This window comes from Leopardus geoffroyi, chromosome B4 (genome assembly GCF_018350155.1).
Source record: "Leopardus geoffroyi isolate Oge1 chromosome B4, O.geoffroyi_Oge1_pat1.0, whole genome shotgun sequence".
NCBI lineage: Eukaryota > Metazoa > Chordata > Mammalia > Carnivora > Felidae > Leopardus > Leopardus geoffroyi.
The window spans coordinates 131,531,046-131,552,545 of record NC_059341.1 but is presented as its reverse complement, the minus strand read 5'-3'; the positions used below and the strand labels follow the sequence as shown (position 1 = coordinate 131,552,545).

The 21,500-nt window shown below is 55.1% G+C and overlaps 1 protein-coding gene and 1 long non-coding RNA gene across 2 annotated transcripts; both read left to right on the top strand.

Annotated features, from left to right (window-relative positions):
• The first annotated feature begins 1,696 nt into the window (after positions 1-1,696).
• Positions 1,697-13,883, top strand: TEX33 (testis expressed 33). The gene is made up of 6 exons (XM_045464442.1): positions 1,697-1,809; positions 4,174-4,233; positions 7,281-7,723; positions 9,572-9,716; positions 13,402-13,512; positions 13,714-13,883. The coding sequence occupies exons 2-6, from the start codon at positions 4,212-4,214 to the stop codon at positions 13,809-13,811; spliced, it is 819 nt and encodes a 272-aa protein (XP_045320398.1). The 5' UTR covers positions 1,697-1,809; positions 4,174-4,211; the 3' UTR covers positions 13,812-13,883.
• Positions 13,884-14,375: 492 nt separating this feature from the next.
• Positions 14,376-20,079, top strand: LOC123590727. The gene is made up of 2 exons (XR_006708950.1): positions 14,376-15,711; positions 18,353-20,079. It is a non-coding gene; the product is annotated as an uncharacterized LOC123590727 (long non-coding RNA).
• The last annotated feature ends 1,421 nt before the right edge of the window (positions 20,080-21,500 follow it).

The following is a 21,500-nucleotide window of genomic DNA, read 5'->3' as shown; positions in this document are numbered from 1 at the left end:
CCCTCCTTCCCTCCTTCCCTCCTTCCCTCCTTTCTTTCTTTCTTTCAAAGTAGGCTTCATACCCAGTGCAGAGCCCAGCGTGGGGCTTGAACTCACAACCCTGAGATCAGGACCTGAGCTGAGATCAAGAGTCCGACACTTAACCAACCAAGCCACAGGAGGTCTGTTTTCTCCTCCCAGCCTCATGAGCCTAGGCCTCACCTCCTGGAGGTTCCCTGCTGCCACTGTGCAGCCTTCCTGGGCAAAGACAGGGTCATGGAGGCCAGGGGACCGAGTCTGTCAGTGACCTACCCCAGGCCCTAGCCTGACGTTGAGGCAGGTGGGTGCTCAGTAAACGCTGAGGACACTGGGCTGTCACGCTGGGTCAGGCTGAATGCCTGTGGAGTCTGCACGGAAGAGGGCTGGGACTGACCCCTCCCCCCTCCATGCTGTCGTCCTTGTCATGCTAGCTTTAGGTCCTTTATTGGAGCCTCGAGTGACCAGAGAATCCAGCTAAGCCATGGCAGGTGCCCTGACCCACAGCAGCTGCCATAATAAGTGTGTGCGAAGCGGCTAAGTTTGTGGTAATACTGTTAGGCAGCCTCCGTCGGTGGAGCCACCGACTTCGGCTCAGGTCATGATCTCACCGTTCGTGAGTTCGAGCCCCGGGTCAGGCTCAGAGCCTGGAGCCTGCTTCGGATTATGTGTGTGTGTCTCTCTCTCAGTCCCTCCCCTGCCTGCGCTCTCTGTCTTTCTCTCTCTCAAAAATAACATTAAAAAAAAAAAAGAAGAAGAAAAGAAAATTAATACAGGCAGGAGAGCAAACCCAGGAGGCGAGGGAGGAGGCAAGAGGTCTGGACTGGGGGCAGGGAGAGATGTGGAGGTGGCTAAGAGCGTGCGAGTCTGGTGTACTTGGAAGGCCTTGCTGACGAGTGCCTTATGAGGTTAGCACCCGGCTACGGGCGACATCTCTCTGTGGCGGGCAATGCGCCAGGCATTTCCCGAAAGCGACTTCGCTCAATCCTCACCCTTGCCCTTGGCGGTGAGCTGTCTCTGTTTCACACGCGAGGAAAGTTCAGCCAAAGAACTTGACCAAAGTCACGCTCTTTTTTTTTTTCTTTTTTTAATATGTATTATTTATTTTTGAGAGAGAGACAGAGAGAGACAGAGCGTGGGCAGGGGAGGGGCCAAGAGAGAGAGAGAGAGAGAGAGGGAGACACAGAATCCGAGGCAGGCTCCAGGCTCGGAGCTGTCAGCACAGAGCCCGACGCGGGGCTTGAACTCACGGAGATCATGACCTGAGCTGAAGTCGGACGCTCAACCGACGGAGCCACCCAGGCGCCCCACATTCACGCCTTTAGTATTCAAGTCCCTTCTAAACTGTCAAACTCCTATACATCCCTCAGAGGCCAGCTCAGATGGCCCCTCCGAGAGCCCTGACTCCTTTCTCCAGACAACACTGATCGCTCTGCTTAATCCGCTGTGGCTCCGAGAACTTTCTTTCCACCTGATGGCATCCGAGCCCTCCGTGTGTCACATGTGCGGGGCTCGGGAAACATTTTGAGTGGAGACAGAGCAACGCTTGAAGGCCCCTCCTTCCCCTTCAGTACCGGCTTCCCCCCGACCTCTGTTCCCTTGTGGGGGTGCAGGGGGGTAGGGGGTGCAGGCCCTCTGAGGTAACAGAGCCCTATGTATAGCGGTCACCATGGCGACTCCAGTGAACAGTGGGGGAGGGGGGCGCCCTGGCACCCAGCCGGTGGTCTTCAGAAGCGGGTCTGCCGTGTGGATCTGCGCTCCTGGACTTCAGCTGACATGAGAGAGAGCGGAGAGGTGAGGCAGGGGCCTGTGAGGTGGGCCGGGGGTCTCCCGGGACCCAGGATTTCACCGTCCCTCTCTCTATTCAGGGCCGCTCGTGAGGGAAGAGTTCCCCGGGCCCAACCGGACCTCCTTCCCCGTCCTCCTTGACTGACGTCTCTTGGGACCTTTCTTTCCAGATCAGAAACCGGCAGTGAGTCCACACTTCTGTTCCAGCCAGTCCAGGCTGCTATGGACTGGGGGCATCACTGGGGCAGATAGGACACTGCTGTGGGCACACGGGCGGGGGGAGGACTGGGATGGGGGGGGTGGGGACGGGAGCAGACGGCTCACTCGAAGGAGGCAGAAGAGGTCAGGCTTGGGTTCGGTACCACTTGGCTGAGGTCCTATTTCTTTTCTGAGCCTCAGTGTCTCCATCTGTGAAAGAGGGTGAGTTAATACTTTCTCTGAACACCTGCTTCCTTATGAAGATGGATTAATCTACTAAATGTAAGAGTGCGTAACAGATGAGCTATGTTAGTTATCCCTTGCTGTGTAACAAATCACCCCAAAACTTAGTGGCTTAAGAACATTTTTTTTACAAAACTTTTTTTTTTTTAACATTTATTTATTGTTGAGAGACAGAGAGGGACAGAGCACGAGCAGGGGAGGGGCAGAGAGAGAGGGAGACACAGAATCGGAAACAGGCTCCAGGCTCCGAGCCATCAGCCCAGAGCCCGATGCGGGGCTCAAACTCACGGACCGCGAGATCGTGACCTGGCTGAAGTCGGACGCCTAACCGACTGCGCCACCCAGGTGCCCCAGCCTCTTTTGTGTTTAACGGTGGTTCCCTCGGTGTTTCTTCCCCCTATGATACTTTACTGGAAGCCACAGGAAGAAACCAGGAGGCACCTTCCGTGCCTTTGCTTCGAAATCTCCCTTGCTACCTCTCCTGGCGCATCAGTCACATGTCCCGCTTCCCACCTAACTGTCAAGGACAGTGTCACTAAGTTTCCTTCGCTACCTAACGAGGACACGTCTTCCTCCAGGTTCGAAGAACACGTTCCTCACATCCTTTCGTACATCCTCCAAGCCCAGGTTTCTACTCATTATCCGTTTCAGGCAATTGAGGCCTTTTTCCACCCCGTTCCTCAAACTCTACCCACGCCCCAACCACCGCTGGGTTCCGAAGCCACTCCCACAGTTTTAGGTTATTTGTTACAGCAGCAGCCCATTCTCGGTACCGGAATCCATGCTGGCTCTCTATTGCTGCGTGACAAATGACCACAAGGCATAGTCACTTAAGACTATGTGCTTGGCAAAAGTACAAATTTATTCTCTCACAGCTTCTGGGGGTCTGGATCCGGAGTGTGGCCGGGCTGGGGCCTCTGGCTCAGGGTCTCCCACGAGCTATAATGAACGTGTCCGCTGGGCTGCGTTCTCATATGAAGGCTCAACCAGGGAAGGATTCATGGCCATGCTCATTCGGGTGAAGGGTCAGGTGGTTCTTTGAGGACCATTGGACCAAGGGTCTCCATTCCTCATGAGCTGTTGGCCTCTCCCCGGGGCAGCTCAAAACATGGCAGCTGTTTGTGGCAGAGCAAGGAAGCCGAGAAGAGCCAGAGAGGGAGAGTGTGAACGAGACAGAAAGCACTAGGGGCCCCTGGGTGGCCCAGTCTGTTGAGGGTCCGACTTTGGCTCAGGTCACGATCTCACAGTCTGTGAGTTCGAGCCCCGCCTCGGGCTCTGTGCGGATGGCTTGGAGCCTGGAGCCTGCTTCGGATTCTGTCTCCCTCTGTCTCTGCCCCTCCCCCACTCATGCTCTGTCTCTCTCTCTCTCTCTGTCAAAAATAAATAAACATTAAAAAAATAAAAGACAGAAGGCATTAATCTAACACCCGCTCTCGGCTCTCCTGTGTTGGCCAAACCAGTTCCCTTCGCTCAGGCTTGAGCGACCGGCTGTTAAAATGGACACGTTGGAGGGAGGCAGACGGTCACCAGGATGGGGGGGCCTGGGGCAAGGCACCCCGCAACCAGGGGCCCGCTGGGGGCTCCCAGGGGAGCACAGGGTGCTGCAGATCGGGGAGAAGTGAAGGAAAAGGCAGCAAAAGGCAAGAGCGAGGCTCGGGGCCTCCAGGCTCTTTGAGAAACGTCTTTGGGGCCCCGGCATTGGACGTGACCGGGCTTTCCAGAGAGGGCAGAGTGGGCAGGGGTCCAGGAGGCAGGCCAGCGGGGATGGGGGGCTCGCTGAGTACCAGAGAGCACTGGTAACAGCATGGAGGGGCCCCTGGGTGGGGGCCGGACAGACGGCCGTGGGCCTTCGTGTTCAGCTCCAGCTCACCCGCCTCTGCAGAGACTCTGTGTCATCTGAGACGACCACATGTGTTTCTTGGTCAACAGGACGAAGCTTGGAATTACTTGTCCCAGAACAAGAGTCCATGGACCTGAGCCGCCGAGCAGGTAGGACAGGCTGGCCTGGGATGAGTTCCGCTCCGGGCACCCCGGGGGCAGCAGGGAACGGCCCCTTCTCCCCCTCTCTGGGTCTGGGTCTCTGTCTTCCTTGGGTCTCCAGACCCACTGTGGGGCCCTGACTCCCTCTGCATTCTGTTTGAAGACAGAAATCAAAGGCAGGGGGAGGAATATCGCTGGCCCCTCCCATCCACCCCTCTGCGTGTCCTGTCTGCAGGGCTGGGGTAGGGGGGGGAAGCATGCGCCCGAGGGCAGGGCGGAGGGACAACCCAGCAGGGGCCTGGTCGGGTGTCCGGAAAGTACATGGAGGTCCTGAGCGAGCCCCGTCCAGGGAGTGGTGTGGCCCAAGGAGGCGAGAAGGGAGTATCCAGGCATGGCGAACAGTGTGGGCAAAAGTCTAGAAGTCAGAGGGCTGGTGCTTTGGTGGAACCTAGAGAAGTCGATATGGCTGGAGAGGCAGAGTGGGGGCCTGACCCCTGCATTGGGGGCTCTGCCCTCAGGACAAGAGGAGGGCTTTCAATGCAGGCGTGACTGGGTCGGGTCAGCTCTGAGAGGCGCCCCATGGTGAGTGGCCTTCCAGTGAGATCGGGGAGGACCCACCTGCCGGAAGCTGTCTCCAAAAATCCAAGGACCCCGGCCTTGTTCAGTCTGGCTCGGATTCCAGCCTCTCCCAGCGACGTTCTGATGCAGGTGCCGGGAGGACCCTGGAATCCGCAGATGTGTAACGAGCGGGGGCGCGATTCTGATCGAGGGCCAAGCTGGGGAAACGAACCACTGACCATTTGACCCTTACTCTGCCCGTTTTACAGCTGAAGGGATGGAAGGCTGGTAGAGTTGCAGTGAGGTTCCTGAAATGCCGGCGACATTTATTCATTCATTCATTCGTTCCTTCGTTCATTCATTTGTTCATTCATTCATTCGTTCATTCATTCATTCCACAAATATGTAGCTCCAAGAGGACAGGGGTTGGCCCTTTAGTTCACTGCTGTGTCCCCAGCGCCTGACCTAGCACCTGACGCGGTCTGTGCTCCCTCGGTGGATGGTTAGTGAATACCGGCTCTCTGAACCAGGGTCCGGCGAGTGAAGCTCTCGTCACCCCAAAGGGCTGGCAGAGGGTGGGCGGGCAGTTCCGCTGTAACTTGCGGATAGATGAGGCAGTCAGGGGCTCATCCTGGGAGAAACGGGGAGCCCTGCCCCTTGAGTCCTGAGCTCAGCATCCTGTGCTCAGCCCCAGGCCCCCCACGGGCAGGAAGAGGGGCCGTGGTTGATGAGGTGGGCGCTGAGCGCACCCCATACTCTGCCTCCGCTCTGTTGAGAAGAGTGCCCGTCCCCATCCTCGGCCGTCCCCAGAGGCGCGCCCATTTGTTCGCTGGGGCGGAAGCAGGACTGGATGGAGGGAAGGCCATCTGGTCCGGCCTCAGGAACAGGTTCTCCCTCTGCCTTTTGTGTGGATGACAAAGAAGCAAGAATGGAAGGGCATCTGATTTCACCGGTGGGGGGCAGGAAGGAAGGCAAGCTTTTTCTAAAGGCGCTGTGGCCCCAGAGAAGGGTCTACAGCTCCTCATGGTGGGGGCGAGAGGGGCTTACACAGAGTACCACCACCCCTTGGTGACGGCGCCCCGCGAGAGTGAAATGAAACCCCCAGTGACCGGGGGTCAAAACCCGCTGCTGTCCAGCGGCCTTCTCTGGAAAAGAAGCCTGGAACATTCTGAATGCTCACCCGCGGGGCAGCTGCGAAGTCCTGCCCAGTTAGGTCTGTGTCTGCCGCCGTAAATCAATCCCCGAGGCACAGTGGTGCGTTTTTTTTACCAGCAAGTTACAAAGCAACAGGTAGAATCCGGTCTCCTTTGTAAACAAAAGCGAAGCAAAACTATGTATCCTTCAGGAGGGCTGGAGGAGCCGTCTAGAATGCTTTGGAGGGAAGCGCCCCGCACGCATTTGCAGCCGTAACCTGGGATTGAAGACTGGGGAGCAGGGGTGAGGCTGAGGCTGTGTGGAGAAAGGGAAAAGCCCAGGGTGGTGAGACATGTGTGCAGCCTGCGGCCAGGCCAGCCTGGGGTGGGTGTCAGGGAGGATTCTTGGTGAGACAGCATTTGAAGGACCCGAAGGGTAGGGTTTTGACTCCGGGAGAAGGAAGGGCAGGCCTTCCAGGTGGCGGAACCAGCCCGAGGGGGGGCGGGGGCTGGGCGGTGGGGTATCACAAGGTGGGGGTGGGGCAGGGGCCGCCGTTTGGTGGGAGCCAGGGGTGGGTGAAGAGAATGCGGCGGGCGGGCTGGGACTAGAAGTCCGGGCCAGAATGCGCGGCTGCTGGTGGGAGAGCCTGAAATGGCTGGGGTGATGCCACCTGCAGAGTGAAAACAGCAGAAGGAAGTGGGGGTTGGGGGGGGCAGCTCTGAATGGGGAGCAAGGATCTGGCCCCTCCAGCTCCATGACTGGGCCAAGCCAAGGAAGCCCTCTGCCCACTTCCCTCTGCCAAGCTGCTGGCTTTCTTCACTGGATCTCTGTGGGGTTCAAAGCCGGGAAGAGAACTGATCAAACAGAGCTAGGTTCACCAAAGCGCGGAGAGGTCAAGGTCACACGCGGCCAGGCCTCAGGGCTGCAGCTCCTGTTGTCAAAACCAGTGTGGGTTGATCCTGTCCCGTGGGAGGCCTGGCCAACGGAGCCACCGTCTTCCTCGGTCTCTCCTGATTTCTCACCTGTGCTTCCGCTGGCTGCTGTGACCGCTCTCTGCCCCCGTCCCTTTGACCGTCCCTTTGACGCGGGCTGGCTAGGTCCGAGGACTGGGAGAGGTCCCGCCGGGCCAGTCAAGAGGGCCCTTGGCTCTTCACGGGATGGAAATGAAACGCAAGCCGAGAGGAAGTGAGAGCAGAGTTTATTGAAGATGCAGAGAGAGATGCAGAGGCAGACAGAGTGTCCAGGAGGCTCGGAAAGGAGAGGGGAGGGAGCATCGTTGCCCCATCGCCGTCTCCCTCCCTGTCCCCCACTCTGCATTTATCTGTCTCCTTCCCTCCTTCCCCTCCCTCTCTCCCCCTGTTCAGGTACCACCACTTTGACCAGGGCCCATCTGAACAACGAAGGAGGCCAGCAGGACACGGACCCCTGGAGAACTGCCTGCAGCCCTGTGGGCACCTCCAAGTTCAAGTACCAGGCCCCAGTCTCCCCACAGCAGAGCCTGTACCGGGGAGGCAGCCCCCTAAGGCAGCTCCACTTGGAGGAGGTCCGGCCTCCACCCCCAACGGCCATCAGTAGGGACTCTCTGTCCTCGGGGTTGGACCCACAGTGTGGGTCTCCGAGGAAGGGAGATTACAGACCCTCCTCGAGGGAGAGCAGGGCTTCTATCCGAGAGGGGGCTCCGCTGTGCCAGGGACTGAAGGAAGGTCCCAACGCGGGAGCCCAGGACCAGAAGAGCAGCGTCATTCCTGACAACATTCGTCACAAGTTTGGGAGCAACATGGTGGACGAGCTCGTCTCTGAGGAACAGGTATCAGAGCGGGCACAGGAGGCTGAGGGCGGCAGGTGGGTTCAGCATGGAGACTTAGGGGGACCCCCAAGGAGCCTGCCCTCAAGTGCAGAGTCTCTGCGATAGTATCATTCACGAGCGCTGGCTGCGCACTTGCCTGTTCTGGCCCTTACGGACTTTTCAGCGTTAAGTCTGGTGTTCGGATTAGATGCTTTTAACTGGGACCAGTCTCCTGAAGGAGACCGCGTTGAGTGGATGGAGAGCACTGGCTGGGACTCAGAGGATTTGGGCTTGAGCCCTGGCTCTGCCCTTGAATGCTGGGCGACTTTGGACAAGTGACTTCCCCTCTCGGGGCTCTGGTCCCTACATCTGTAAAGGGAGGCAGCTGGACGACATCGGGCTGGCAAACACGTGACACGCATACCACACCGTTCCTATCCTGCACACGGCAGACATCGCTAGTCGATGCCGGCACTGTTCCCCACCTGATACGTCATTCAGTGGAGTCCCTACTGATCAACTGAAAAGTTGACATAAAACTGCTCTTTCTGGTCAAACGCTAAGAGCTCTCCTGGTCTGGCGTTTTGAGAGATATTTTCTTTTCTTTTTTTATTTTTTTTTAACATTTATTTTTGAGACAGAGAGAGAGAGAGACGGAGCATGAACGGGGGAGGGTCAGAGAGAGAGGGAGACACAGAATCCGAAGCGGGCTCCAGGCTCTGAGCGGTCAGCACAGAGCCCGACGCGGGGCTCGAACTCACGGACCGTGAGATCACGACCTGAGCTGAAGTCGGACGCCTCACCGACTCAGCCACCCCGGCGTCCCTTGAGAGATATTTTTCAAAGCCATCATCTCAACCCTCACATGGTGCGAGTTATGGCTTCTTTTTTGAACAGACGGTACAAGAGAAGTTCAGGGAGGTGCCGTGAGCCACTTGGGGTCACAATGAGCAGGCGGAGTTACAAGGATCACAAAGGCTGTGGGCCGGGCCCCCCTCTGCTTTGTCATCACAAGGTGTGGTACCCACACCCACCTGCTAGTCTGGGAAGTCACGGTCCCAAGCGTCTTGAGGACCTTGACCCAACCTGAGGTTGATGATCTATGATCACTACCTGTCACTGCCCCTCTCGGCCTCGGAAAGGTGTCCTTTCGCCCTTTGGTCATCCTTGTCCTGGGCCTGAAGAGGGACCTGGCTTTTCTGTCTAGCTTTGACACAACACAGATGTCACTGAGCCAGCAAATATCAGAGCTGGAAGCTACTTCAATGACCATCCAGTTTGGCCCCCGCCCCCGTTTTTTACAAGTAGGGAAACTGAGGCCCGGGGAGGGGCAGAGACTCGCCCGATGTCAGCAGCTGGGTTATGGCAGAACTGGGACTCCCACCCCGGTTTCCTGGTTCCTCAGCCAGTCTGAGCCTCGGTTCCGCGCTACAGGAGGGGGCTGGCCCTGATGAAATCTAAGGGGCCACCCAGAGCTGACCTGGGTGATGCCTCGGTTCTGGGGGCTCTGTGGTTCGCCAACTGTGACAGCAGGGCGAGTCCTGCCCCGAGGCTCGAGTTCCTCAAGTATAAAAGGACAGGAAGAATATTACCTTATGAAGACCTCTCCTGACGATGTATACACTAGGTGCTCAAAGCAGGGAGGAGGCTCTATGATCATTACCGTCTCCGATGCCCGTGTGGCACGTGGGGACGTGTGAGTGGTGGAGGGCCTTCAGGTCTCCCAGTCCCTGGCCCCGGGCCTGGTTGAAGGCTGCAGGGTAGGGGTGGGGTAGGAGGTGGCGAGGGCAGGGTGAGAGGGAGGAGGAGTTGGAGGGGAGCTAGGGGGCTGACCCTGCTTCCCTGGTCTCTTCCTCACTCGCCGCGCAGGCTCAAAGGGCCATCGGTGAAGGCTCTGAGGGCCAGAAGAGGGCCAACTCGTGGCCCAGCAGGACCCAGAGTCCCATGGGAATCAACGCCATGTTCTCAGACTACTATGATCTGGGCTACAACACGCGGTCCAACTTGTTTCAAGGTCAGGCCAAAGGGCAAGGGTGGAGGTTGCCAGGCATCGTGGCAGGGGTATTCACCTTTGGGGTACTCACCCCTTCCCGGACCCCTATGGGCTCTGAGACCTAGGACTCATTCCCAGGGACACTCATTTCACAGCCACCAAGGGCCCTCTCCGGGCCAGGCCCCGTGCCGCGTGCTGGGAATGTCCAGGCTCCAGGCACATCTGTCCTCCCCATGCAGACGACCCATCCCAGTTGGCAAACAGTCCCTCACTCCCTCTGACGCCTCCGGTGTCCTAATCTGGTCACAGTGACGAAAATATCAGGCTTCCTAGGTTCAAAGCTCAGCTCTGCCACTCCCTGGGTGTGGCCTCAGGCAAGATCCTTCACCTCTCTCGGCCTCGGTCACCTCCTTGGCACCGTGGGGATAATAATGATGCTGTGGCCCTCAGTGGGTCAGTGACAGGATTCTGAAGTGCCGCGTGAAGCCGCTTGGCCTGGGGCTCCAAGTGAGTAGCTGGCGGGCCATTAGTTTTCCTTCCCAGCACGGGTGGTGGCAGCACCAGGGGGACAGGGCCGGTTGGAGATCCGGACATCTTACAGGGCTGCTAAGGGACAGCCACAGTCATGTCTGTTTGGGGGCAAGAAATATTAGCTCATTTCACAGGTGCATCGGAAAGTTTGCCCAAGACCTCTCAGTAACAGGAGGTAGATCAGAGCTCACACCCACGGTTTTCTTGTGCCTCCAAAGCCCCAGTCTTTCGGGTCCCCTCCCCACCGGGACCCTGTTCCCAAGGGCTAACAGATTGCTCAGACGAGGGTCCACTCCGCAGCCATCGTGCAGGGGGCTTCTCTCTGTCCCCACGTTCGAGTTCGGCCTCACTGCCACATATGACCTCTGTCTGGCCCTCTTCTTTCCTCCCTCTGTCACGCCACGCCCTCTCCAGCGTCCCCAGGGCCTGGCAGACCTCCTCACTTGGCTCCGATCCCCGTCACCCAAGGAACCAGACAGCCACTGGAAGCCTTCCTGGCTTTTTCTTTGAGCCTGGAGGAGGGGTGGTGCTGGGGGAGGGAGAGAGAATACAGCTCAGCTTGTCCTCTGCTCCAGATCTCAGGGTCCCTGCCTTCCATTCGTCTCTGTAACAATAATCACCCATCGGCACACATACCCTTGTGGGGTAATGTCCACACAAAGGGAAAAGAATAGTATCAAAAGCCTCCGGGCGCCCATCACCAGCCCGAGAGACACAGCCTTGGCTGGGCTTGTGCTGGAGCCGCTCGCACCAGTTTGCACCAGCTCACAAGAGTCCCTTGTTAAATTTCCCTTAACTGATTGGCATCGCAGTGCTATTTTACTAGTATCTATACTCTGGAAATTGGCAAGGGCCGTCCAGTTGGGCTTCACCTTCAGCACCAACTCCCGGTGAGCTTTGCCCGTGTGTCCCTTTCGTTTCCACTCACTCTGTCTGCCTTACGCTAGCTGTTCCAGGTTGTGGTTGAACAAGAGCGAGCGAGAGGAGGGGGCGCCCGGCTGGCTCGTTCAGTTAAGCGCCCGGCTCTTGATTTCAGCTCGGGTCATGATCTCACGGTTCGTGGGTTCGAGCCCCGCATCGAGCTCTGTGCCGACCGTGAGGCGCCTGCTTGGGATTCTCTCTCTCTGTCCCTCCACCACTCATGCTTTCTCTCTCAAAATAAATAAATAAACTTAAGAGAGAGAGAGAGAGAGAGAGAGAGAGAGGACGTCAGAAAGGCAAAGAGCTGGGTGGGGAAGGCTGCCAGAAAGTCTTTCCTCTTGAGGGGTTGGGAAGCCAGGGGAGGGTCTCAAGCAGGAGAATGGCATGTTTTTGACTTAGGTTGAAGGACCATTCTAGTTGCCATTGAGAACTGTGGCAGGGTTGCTGGGGCAAAAACAGGGAGACCGGTGAGGAATTGACTGTAAAGATCCAGGTGGGGCAGATGATGGTAGCTTGGTCGAGGGAGTAGGGCTGGGACCCTGCACAACTTGGGAGGCACCATTGTGCAATATGGCGGCCCAGGGAGGCCAGGCTGAAGGTGGCCTGATGTACTAGGTGCCTGGGTATCTGTGCAAAGCTAGAGCACGCGGAATATGTCAATAAATGGATTTGGGGTGTAGGAGAGAGGAATGAAGGTGGATTCCAAGGTTTTTGATCTGAAAAGCTGGGAGGATGGAATTACTATTTCCTGAGAGATAGAGTTCTAGAAAGACTGGGTTGAAGACATCCTACCCCGTGTGAGTCTTAAAGAAAGAAAATCTCTTACAGAGTCTTCTAAAATATTTAGTTTTGCTTTTCACACTTGGGTCCCTAATCCCCCTGGAGTTGATTTCTGTTGTCAGTGAGAAGTAGGGATTCCTGTTTAATTCTTCCTTTATGTGGATTACCAACTCTCCCAATACCTTTTACTGAATAGTCTCGCCTTTCCCCCCCAGTGACCCACAGTGGTTCCACTGGTGTCGACCAAGCTTCCACATGTGCAGGGGTCAGTTTCCAGGCCCTCCGTCCTGCCCACTGTCCAATGTTATGCTTTTAATGACCAAGTATGAGAGGTAGTCCGGTATCTGGTTGGGCAGGTATCAGCCCCCCTCTCCATCACGACTACCAGCATTAAAGCCTTGGCTAGTCTAGGTCCTTGATTCCTCCACAGAGATTTTAGAAGCAGCTTGTCTATTTCTACAAAAAACAAACAAACAAAACAAAAGCCCTTTTGAGATCTTAGCTGGAAGTATGTCGAATCTATAGCCTCAAATTAGGGGCAACCATCTGCTTTATGATAAGGTTCCCCCTCTCTGTGCTGCATTCTAGTTAATTTCCTTGTCTATAACTTCCCGCTGGCCATTTTGTCTTAGCTGCATTTAATCTACTATTTTCCCTGTCCCCTGAATGTGCCTTTAAACATTCAGATGCTAATTTTCAAACTTAGAAGAAGAGAGAACAATGAAATGGCTACATGTCACACTCAGAACCCAGCTTTGACAATTCTTAACACGTGGCCAATCTTGTTCCATTGTTTCTCCCACCCACCCGTCGGCCTGCCCTCTGTTATTTCAAAGCTAATCCCAGACCTCTTGTCATCCACTGAACTTAATTTTCAATTACTATATGTTTCATTTTCTAAGGTCCCATTTGCTTCTTTTCCTAATCTATTCTTTCTGGGTAGTTTCTTATTCTTTGCTTATTCTTTTTGTCTCTCGTGACTTGAAACATTAAATTCATGTATTTCCCATCCTGTGACCGATCATTTGAATCCTTGCTATCTTTGGGGATTTGGTCCTCTGTTTGGTGTTTCTGCTGACTTTTGATCATGGTAACTTATTTCTTTTGTGTGTGTGTGTGTGTGTGTGTGGTTTAACTGTATGCATAGAAATACATTTTCTGAAAAATGGACATATTGATTGCCCCATGCCAGATGCTCCAATGAATCTCCAGTAATGTGATCTTCCCAATCTTGCAGGAAAATGTTATTCCTTTGGATAGAGGAAGAGGCCAAAGCTCTGAGAGGTTAAACACTGGCCTGGAGTCACACTCCATGAATGGCAGAGCTGGTGTTTGAACCCAGGCCTGCCTCCTAAGACCCCTACCTTCCACAGTCCATCATCCATTGGGGAAACTGACATCCAGGTATGAAACCCTGAGTGCCTGACCTCCGTTGACTTGAGGCTTCTGGGGATTTCTTTATGGGGTTCCACAGGGGCCTCCGAGGCGACGACGAGCCTTATGAAGGCCTCCTACACCCCAGAGGTGATTGAGAAATCAGTGAGGGACATAGATCACTGGCATGGAAGGAAGACGGATGATCTGGGTATGTGCGGGGCTGCGGTGAGGGAGGCGGGCGCTCCTCTACCTGGGCGGGGTATGTTGGCCCCAAGGTTGGGAGAGAAGCCACAGCAACAGGTAGAGCTCTGGGGCGGGCCTGGAAGAGGCATGGATCACTGCTGAGGCCCCGGGGCACTCCAGAGATCCTCTGGATGATCTGAGCTGGCTCCTTCCCTGCTCTCTGCAGGCCGGTGGCACCAGAAAAATGCTATGAATATGAACTTACAGAAAGCACTGGATGAGAAATACGGAGAGAAGGGCAAAAGCAGAAGCTCAAAGTACTAGATACGACCGAGAAGAGGTGCCTTCCACTCCAAGAAATGGCAAAGAATAAAGAAAGGCACCCGTCTGAATGTTCTCTTTGCGATGCCTCCCTTTCATGTTGGGGTGGGGGCTGATGTGCGGTGCTGGAGAGGCCAGCTGAGGGAAGAGAGAAGCCCGGAGGGCCCAAACTCACCCCAGACCTTCCCCTTAGACATGCACCCCTTCCCTCATAATTCCCGGGCAGGATGTGGGAGCCGAGCGGTAGGCACCCATACCCTGTCGGAGGGGCCTCACAGTGGTCCCTGCGGGAACTGAACCTTGGATGCCTTCCCTAGCTGAACCCCAATTACTTCCAGACACCCGTTCCTCCCCCAGGAGCCCCTGGACTTGAGAAGAATCAGACATGCCCCTCCTCCAAGGCAGGGGTGGGTTTGATTGGTCTCAGGGTAAGTTTTACCCCTCCCCCTACACACACAAACTGATTGGTTCAGAAGTGGGTGTATGACTCAGTTTGGGCCAATGAGAAGCAAGGAGAGGTGAGAGCGCGGAGCCCTCTGGGAAATTCTTTTCTCCTCCCCCGGGAGAGCTGGGGAGCATCCCTCTCTCGCGCTGCTGTGTAGAGGGAGGAAGACGCAGGGCAGACCGCAGCTGGCAGTCTGGGAGCGGGGTGGGGGGGGGGGGGAATCGAAGACGCCGCGGCACCATGTGGGTTGTCCGCGACCTCGCTGAGCTGCCCCATCCCCCTGGCCGGAAGCCGCCGCCTCTGGGCTTCTTATCGTTGGAGCCTGGGCAACTTTGCATTGTTTAAGCCAAAGTCATCCTTAACCAGTCACGATCCCCGGAGGACCTGGGAATTGGGTTCCCAGGGAAGAGTCCCCCCCGAGATGGGGTTGCAGGTTAGACAGTCACGTCTGCCAGCTGATCCTGAAGTTTTTTTTTTTTTTTTTTTTTTACCTGGTGGGTCCCCAAGCCAGCAGCTCACCCCACCCCACATGTCACTGACGTGCACTCTCTACACCTGTCCCACTGGCCCATTACTTGCTGTGTTCCAGACCACCCTCAAACCTAGAGGCTTAAAACGACAAGGCTCATCTGTTTGCTTGGGATTGTGCAGTTTGGCTCATTTCTGCTCCGCGTGGCACCTGCTGCAAGATGGCGGTTTCTCTCACGAGCCTGGGGCCTCAGCAGGGATGGGCGCCGTCGCTGGAGGCCACCCTCCTTGTGGCCAGCTTCGGCTTCCTCTTGACATGGTGACTGCGTTCCAAGCAGCAGCCTTCCAAGAAGACAAGACCCTGATGTGTAAGAGCTTATCGCGTCTTGCACAGGCTTGTTAAGGTCCCTGTGGTCAAAAGGACATATGGTCCAGCCCAGACTCGTAGTAGGAGACTGTGCAGGAGTATTGGTATAGATAGGAGAGGTTCAGGGGGATTCACCACGATACCAGACTGCCTCAGTGATCGTCATGCTTTGGACGAATGCAAAGCAGATCCCTGCCAGGAGGAGCGGGGCCGCAAAAGGGAGAGACTTCTTCAAGATCAGATTGGACCAAGGTGTTGTACCGGAAGTGAGCTTGACTTGATTTAATATCGACTGGGTACCTAATGATGTGCGCGGTGCTGGGTTCGGCTCAACCTCTTTGCCGGGTACCGAATTTCTACAAGGCACTGCTCTCGTGCTGGAAAACCAGACTTCGTTTTTACTGAGTTGCGACTATCTGCCCACCACATGTGGCAGGTGAAAAAAACCATCCATCCCAAGTGTTGCGACGATAGCGGACCCCATACGATTTTGACAGAGAAATTATAACGTGCCAGGTGCCTATGATTATATGTCAAGTGTTTTACACACATGATCTTTTTCATCCCGACACCAGTCCTCAGAGCGATCATCTTTATGAAAAAATGAGGCTTGGAGAGGCCAAGTAAATTGTCTGAGCTCAACAGGAAGCTGGAGACAGACACGTTAGTATATGGACGCTCAGCAGTTTTACACAGGGCAGCAAGAAGTCCATACGGGACGGAGGAAGCACAAAGGAGAGCTTGGGATGGGATGGGGCTGGTGGTCACGGAGGGCTTCACAGAGGAGGTAGCTCTTGAGTCTTGGCGTATGAACAGGTACGTTAAGGTGGACTGGAAGAGGGGCGCCTGGGTGGCTCAGTCGGTTGGGCGGCTGACTTCCGCTCAGGTCATGATCTCGTGGTTTGTGAGTTCGAGCCCGGCGTTGGGCTCTGTGCTGACAGCTCAGAGCCTGGAGCCTGCTTCGGACTCTGTGTCTTCCTCTCTCTTTCTCTGCCCCTCCCCCACTCATGTTCTGTCTGTCCGTCTGTCTCTCTCTCTCAAAAATAAACATTAAAAGAATTTTTTTAATAAAAAAAAAAGGTGGATTGGAAGAACCACAGGGCTCGAGACGGAGGGCACAGTGTGAATAGAAACCCAGCACGGCGTACTGGGTCGCCCACACACCCTGGGTGTCTTATTAACCTTGGACGGTAGGACTCCCAAGGTGGGGCACAGAGGCCAGATGGGAAAGGCAGACGGAGAAATCTGTGCCCGGATGGGGTTGCGCCTTGGGGGGAGGGGGCTCAGATGTGAGACCCAGCCCCTTCCTCCAGAAGCTCACAGTCTAGCCAGATCAGAAGGGTTAATAATGACTGAAGAAACCAGACAGAAGAATATCGCCAGGGATCAGAGAGATACTCACAAAAAGTCCTTGGGTTGGCAAATATTAAAAAGCAAGTGTAGGGGCGCCTGGGTGTCTCGGTTGGTTGAGTGACTGACTGACTCTTGATTTGGGCCCAGGTCATGATCCCAGGGTTGTGGGATTGAGCCCCGCATTGGGCGCCACACTGAGTGTGGAACCTGCTTAAGATTCTCTCTCTCTCTCTCTCTCTCTCTCTCTCTCTCTCTCCCATAAATAAAATAAAATAAAATAAAATAAAATAAAATAAAAAGCAAGTGTAGGTGAGGTGGGACCCCTCATACACGCAATGAATTGTGAGCACAGAACATCAAGGAAGAATTTAGCAACATTGAAGTTCTATCTTACAGCCTAGAAACTCCCATTTCCGTGTAGCCTGGAGAAGCTCTTACATGCACACAAGGAGCCCCACACAAAGACACCCATTGCTGCGTTGTGTGCACATTACACGTCCGCCAGCAGGAGAAATGGACAGATGGGGGGATCTATAGCAGGGGAAAGACATGACCCAGGTCGTCATACGCCAGCGTGGAAAGATCTCCCAGTATGTCTCCGTGGGTTTTGGAAACGACGGTCTGCAGGAGGAGCCCTTCAGTATGACATACATCATTTGTGCGACCTTCAAAAGGTACACGCGGAACCGTGTGAGTCCTTGCTGACGGACTCCGCGAAGAGCAGGGGAGGTGGGTTGGAAGGATGCTGTGACTTTAGCTTCACATGGTATTGATTCAGCGCTTTTCAGATGCTTCGCTTTCTGGAGAGCTTAAAATTTTTTAAACTTATTTTTCAGTAATCTCGACACCTGAGATGGGGCTCGAACTCACAACCCTGAGATCAAGGGTCGGGTGCCCTTCCAACTGAGCCGGCCAGGCACCCAGTTTTGCCTTCTGTAATTGCAAGAGACACCCTCCAAGAGAACGCACAGGCTAGAAAGGGTGCCAGAGTAACTGAATGCTGGGGAGCTGATTTAAAGGCAAGCTGGCAATTTCAGTTTGGACACAAGCGAGACATTGTAACAGATTTCATGACTTAGCCTCAGTTAAAGATTTCACCTCAGATCAGGAAGAGGAACTCCTTGAAATTAAACATGGAATATTCTGGAGACAGAGAAGCTGTAATACCGGCAAGATAAGATAAGCATGGGTTTTCTTAATTTTTTAAAAATTTATTTTTTACTTAAGGCGTTTATCCCACTGGTGCGGTTTCCAACACTGCTCTTTGTGCTTCTGAGGCCCCTAGACGGTGGAATTCACAGTGATTCTTTAAAAAAGAATTTTTTTTTATGTTTATTTTTTGAGAGAGAGAGAGAGAGAGAGAGACACGGAGCGTGAGCGGGGGAGGGGCAGAGAGAGAGGGAGACACAGAATCCAAAGCAGGCTCCAGCTCTGAGCGCTCAGCACAGAGCCCGACGCGGGGCTCGAACCCATGAACTGTGAGATCATGACCCGAGCGAAGTCGGATGCTTAACCGACTGAGCCACCCAGCGCCCCCCATTCACAGTGATTCTTAAGTTTCAAGGAGGTACGGGGACCAGGACTTACATTGCATTAATTCACATGGCGGAAAAGTTACCCATTCTCTAATCCTTGCCGTCTCATTTGCTCAGAGGGATTCAGAACCATCTTCATAATTTCTGTTCTATCCAAGTACAACCTGAAGGAGGACCTAAAAAAGCAAATTCTGAGGCTCTTCACTCCAGAGCCAGTCCAAGACCTCGTAGAGCTATTTTCTTAGTCCCGCCCGCCCCCTGGTGGCAGTTTCTCTAAATTGCAAGCCGAGTCCTTAGGCTTCATAAATCCAGGAACCTAGAGCTCATCAGGTTCCTTCCATCTTTCTAACCACGCCTCTTTTGCCCCTACCCACAGCTCCATTCGCAGATGAGGAAACTGAGGCCCCGTTGAGTGGATATACGTCCAATCTGAAAGCGAACCGTCCATGTGGCCAGCTTTGCAAATCCAAACCGTCAGAGGCGGCGCGGGGTGGCAGACAGAACCTTTCCCTTTCTCCCTCCGGGATTCACGGCCTCTGCGGTAAAGGAGGAGCCAGCAGGGACTGCGGCAAATGCAGAGGAAAATCCAAATGTGGGTTTGTGGTCCAGAGGCGACAAGAGACTTTGCAGCCGAGGTCTGTGTAAGGATCACCCGAGAAAATGCACGCCCAGGACGTGGCGTGTTGATTACATGCTCGTTCCTTTCTTTCCATCAGGTTCAGGTTTCCGGGAACACAGCACCATGCTGATAGGTGTTCTGTAAAAAGTGTCCCCTTGTCACATGAGTTTGGGTTATGCTGGTTTAAAAAAACGCTAAACAGGTTTCTTTTGTGCAAGACTTCTTAGAACCTGGAATGTGCTAGAATTCATTGCGTCGCTCCAAATTACTGCAGGCGGGGTTCACTGTTCCCCCTGGTGCCCGGCACAGAAGGAGCAAGCCACCGACACCTGTGACGATAATAATGATTTTATTAAAACTGAAGGTTCAGAAACCCGGGAAGTCAGCCCGGAAAGAGTAACCCTGTTTTGGGGCGGTGGTGGCGATAAATGGACCGATGTGTGAACCGAGACGCTCGTTGTCAAGGTTCCTGGAGAACTGTGGCCGCCGAAGGGCCTGGCCGCCCGTTCCATCTGGCCAACCTTGCAGGCATCCGACCTGTCATCAGGTAATCAGGGTGAGCCTGTCCTCGGGACAAGGGGGACGAGTTTTACGACCGGTGCTGCACAAGGCGGCTGAGTGAGGGCCGTCCCGGCCTTCTGCTCACTGCTCTGTATTGCTGTCTTCCCTGGTTTACAAGCAAAAGGATGGTCCACCGCAGGCAATGGCCGGGAGGCAGGCCTGGGCCTCTCCTATTCCCAATCTCCTTCCAGTGGGCTGGTATTTGCTGAACACCTACTATGTGCCAGGTGTGTGGCACCATGGGAGAAACGGCTATGAGTTGTCCTTCTGTGCAGAGGGCTCCCAGGCTGAGGTGTGATAATGGGGGGACACAGATGAACCTATCAGCAGGGAGGGAGAGGGTCAGGACAGGACGAGGGGAGAAGGCGCAGCACGGGCAGGCCCCCAGGAGCTGTGATGTCCTGCTCCAGGCCGCAGGACACTTGGGTGAATATCGCTGGAGCCCTGGAGGAGGGGGTGAGGGTCCTGGTGGGGCAGAACATTCCAGATCTGAGGGAAGGGGATTTGTGACTGCCGGCCTTGCGGAGGTCCGAAGTGAAGGGCTCCACTGCTGTGTATTTGCCCCTGTTAAAAAGAAAACCCCAGGCCCAAAATGGAGTCACTTACGCCAAGTCACCAAGGTGGGGGGGAAGGGGACGCTGCTGTTCCAGCCTCCCCCGGGGGCTCTTCTGGTCAGCACCAATGAGGTCATCAGTCATAGGGCCTCTCCATCCCCCGGAAGGAAGATGTCATCTGCGCACCTGCTCTGCTCCCTCAGGGAAGGTGACCTTGTCTGAACTTTTCTTTTTCTTTTGCTAAGTGCCCCCGCCCTGTTTCTGCCTATAAAACCCTTCCGTTTTGTACAGCTCGCCAGAGCTCCCCTCCATCCGGGATGCCGGCTGATCTATGAATAAAGCCAATGAGATCTTGAGATTTACTCAGCTGAAATTTTGTGAGGTTTATTTATTTATTTTTGAGAGATAGGAAGAGAGAGAGAGAGAGAGAGAGCAGGGGAGGGGCAGAGAGAGAGAGGGAGACAGAGGATCTGAAGCGGGCTCCGGGCTGTCAGCACAGAGTCCGACGCGGGGCTTGAACTCACGCACCGTGAGAGCATGACCTGTTCGGACGCTTACCTGACTGAGCCATCCAGGCGCCCCTCATTTTGTTTTTTTAACGGGCCCCAGCTCAGTCCCAGAGCTCGTTCCCTCTGGTTCTCTAGGCTCTCAAGCCCTTGTGATCGTACGGTTCTTCCTTCGCTTTCTCTCCACCTCTGGCTCCTAACGGATTTCCCCTAGGTTCTGTTTTGCCTTTCAGGTGGGTCTGTTTCACCCCAGTACCCAGGGTAACTCCCCATTCCCCGGCCCCTTTGCAAATGTCCAGCACAGGGAAGTTGAGTCACTGGGGAGACCGTATCTCCCCCGACTGGAGACTCACACCGCAGGTGGCTCCACTGGGAATAGTAACCAGCACTGATGGCTTTCCTTGTGTTGACTCCCTCACGGCACCCCTGCAGCGTAGGGGCCTTTACTGTCCCCATTTTACAGATCCAGAAGTGGAGGCACAGAGAGGCCCAGTGATTCGCCCCAGGTCACACAGCGAGTCAGTGCCAGAGCTGAGATTTGAATCTGGGTGGTCTAAGCCTGAAGTCGATGCCCTTGGCCACTAGGGCACAGGGCCCGACTCAGTGCTCTGAGCAAGGGTAAACAGTGGCTTTCTCAGAATGAGTACGAGGCTTCCGGAGTGTGCGTATAAGGAATCCAGACGAGGAAGTTCACGCAGAGATTTTCAGTATTTGCTGCTGGTCTCTAAATTCTTCCCGACGGTGACGCGCCAGCGATGTTTTAAAGCTGGGGAAGGAGGAGGAAAACCTGAAGAGCCTTTGGTTTGAGCGAGCGCCGGCAGTGTCTGCGAAGAAAACTCACCCTGGGGGGGCGTTTGGGGGCGACCAGACTGTGAACTTGGAGTCTCTAGTCCACGGGCTCCCTCCCTAAACAAGAGCACGGGGCACGAAGTCTGGAAGCCGTCGAGGGACCCCGTGCCTTCTTATTTAACGCATGGGGAAACTGAGGCACACAATAGCCAGTGAAGTGGTATCTCAGTGACCTCGTGACTCTTGCCCGCTCGGCTCGGGTCTGGCAGCGCTGGGACCCGGGTCTCAGGGGTCTCCCTCCAGGGAGCCATCGAATGGCTGTGAGGTGCTGGGCAAGCTACTTAAACCTGCTCCCGGCCTTGGGGTCCTCATCTGTGATGGGACAGAGAGCCTCCCGCCCAGGGTGGCTGTAAGGGCCAGAAGTGTCCCTGAGTGTGGTGCCCTGTGGTCGCGCCTGGCACAGAGGAGGCGCCCGATAAATGCTGTTGTCTTATT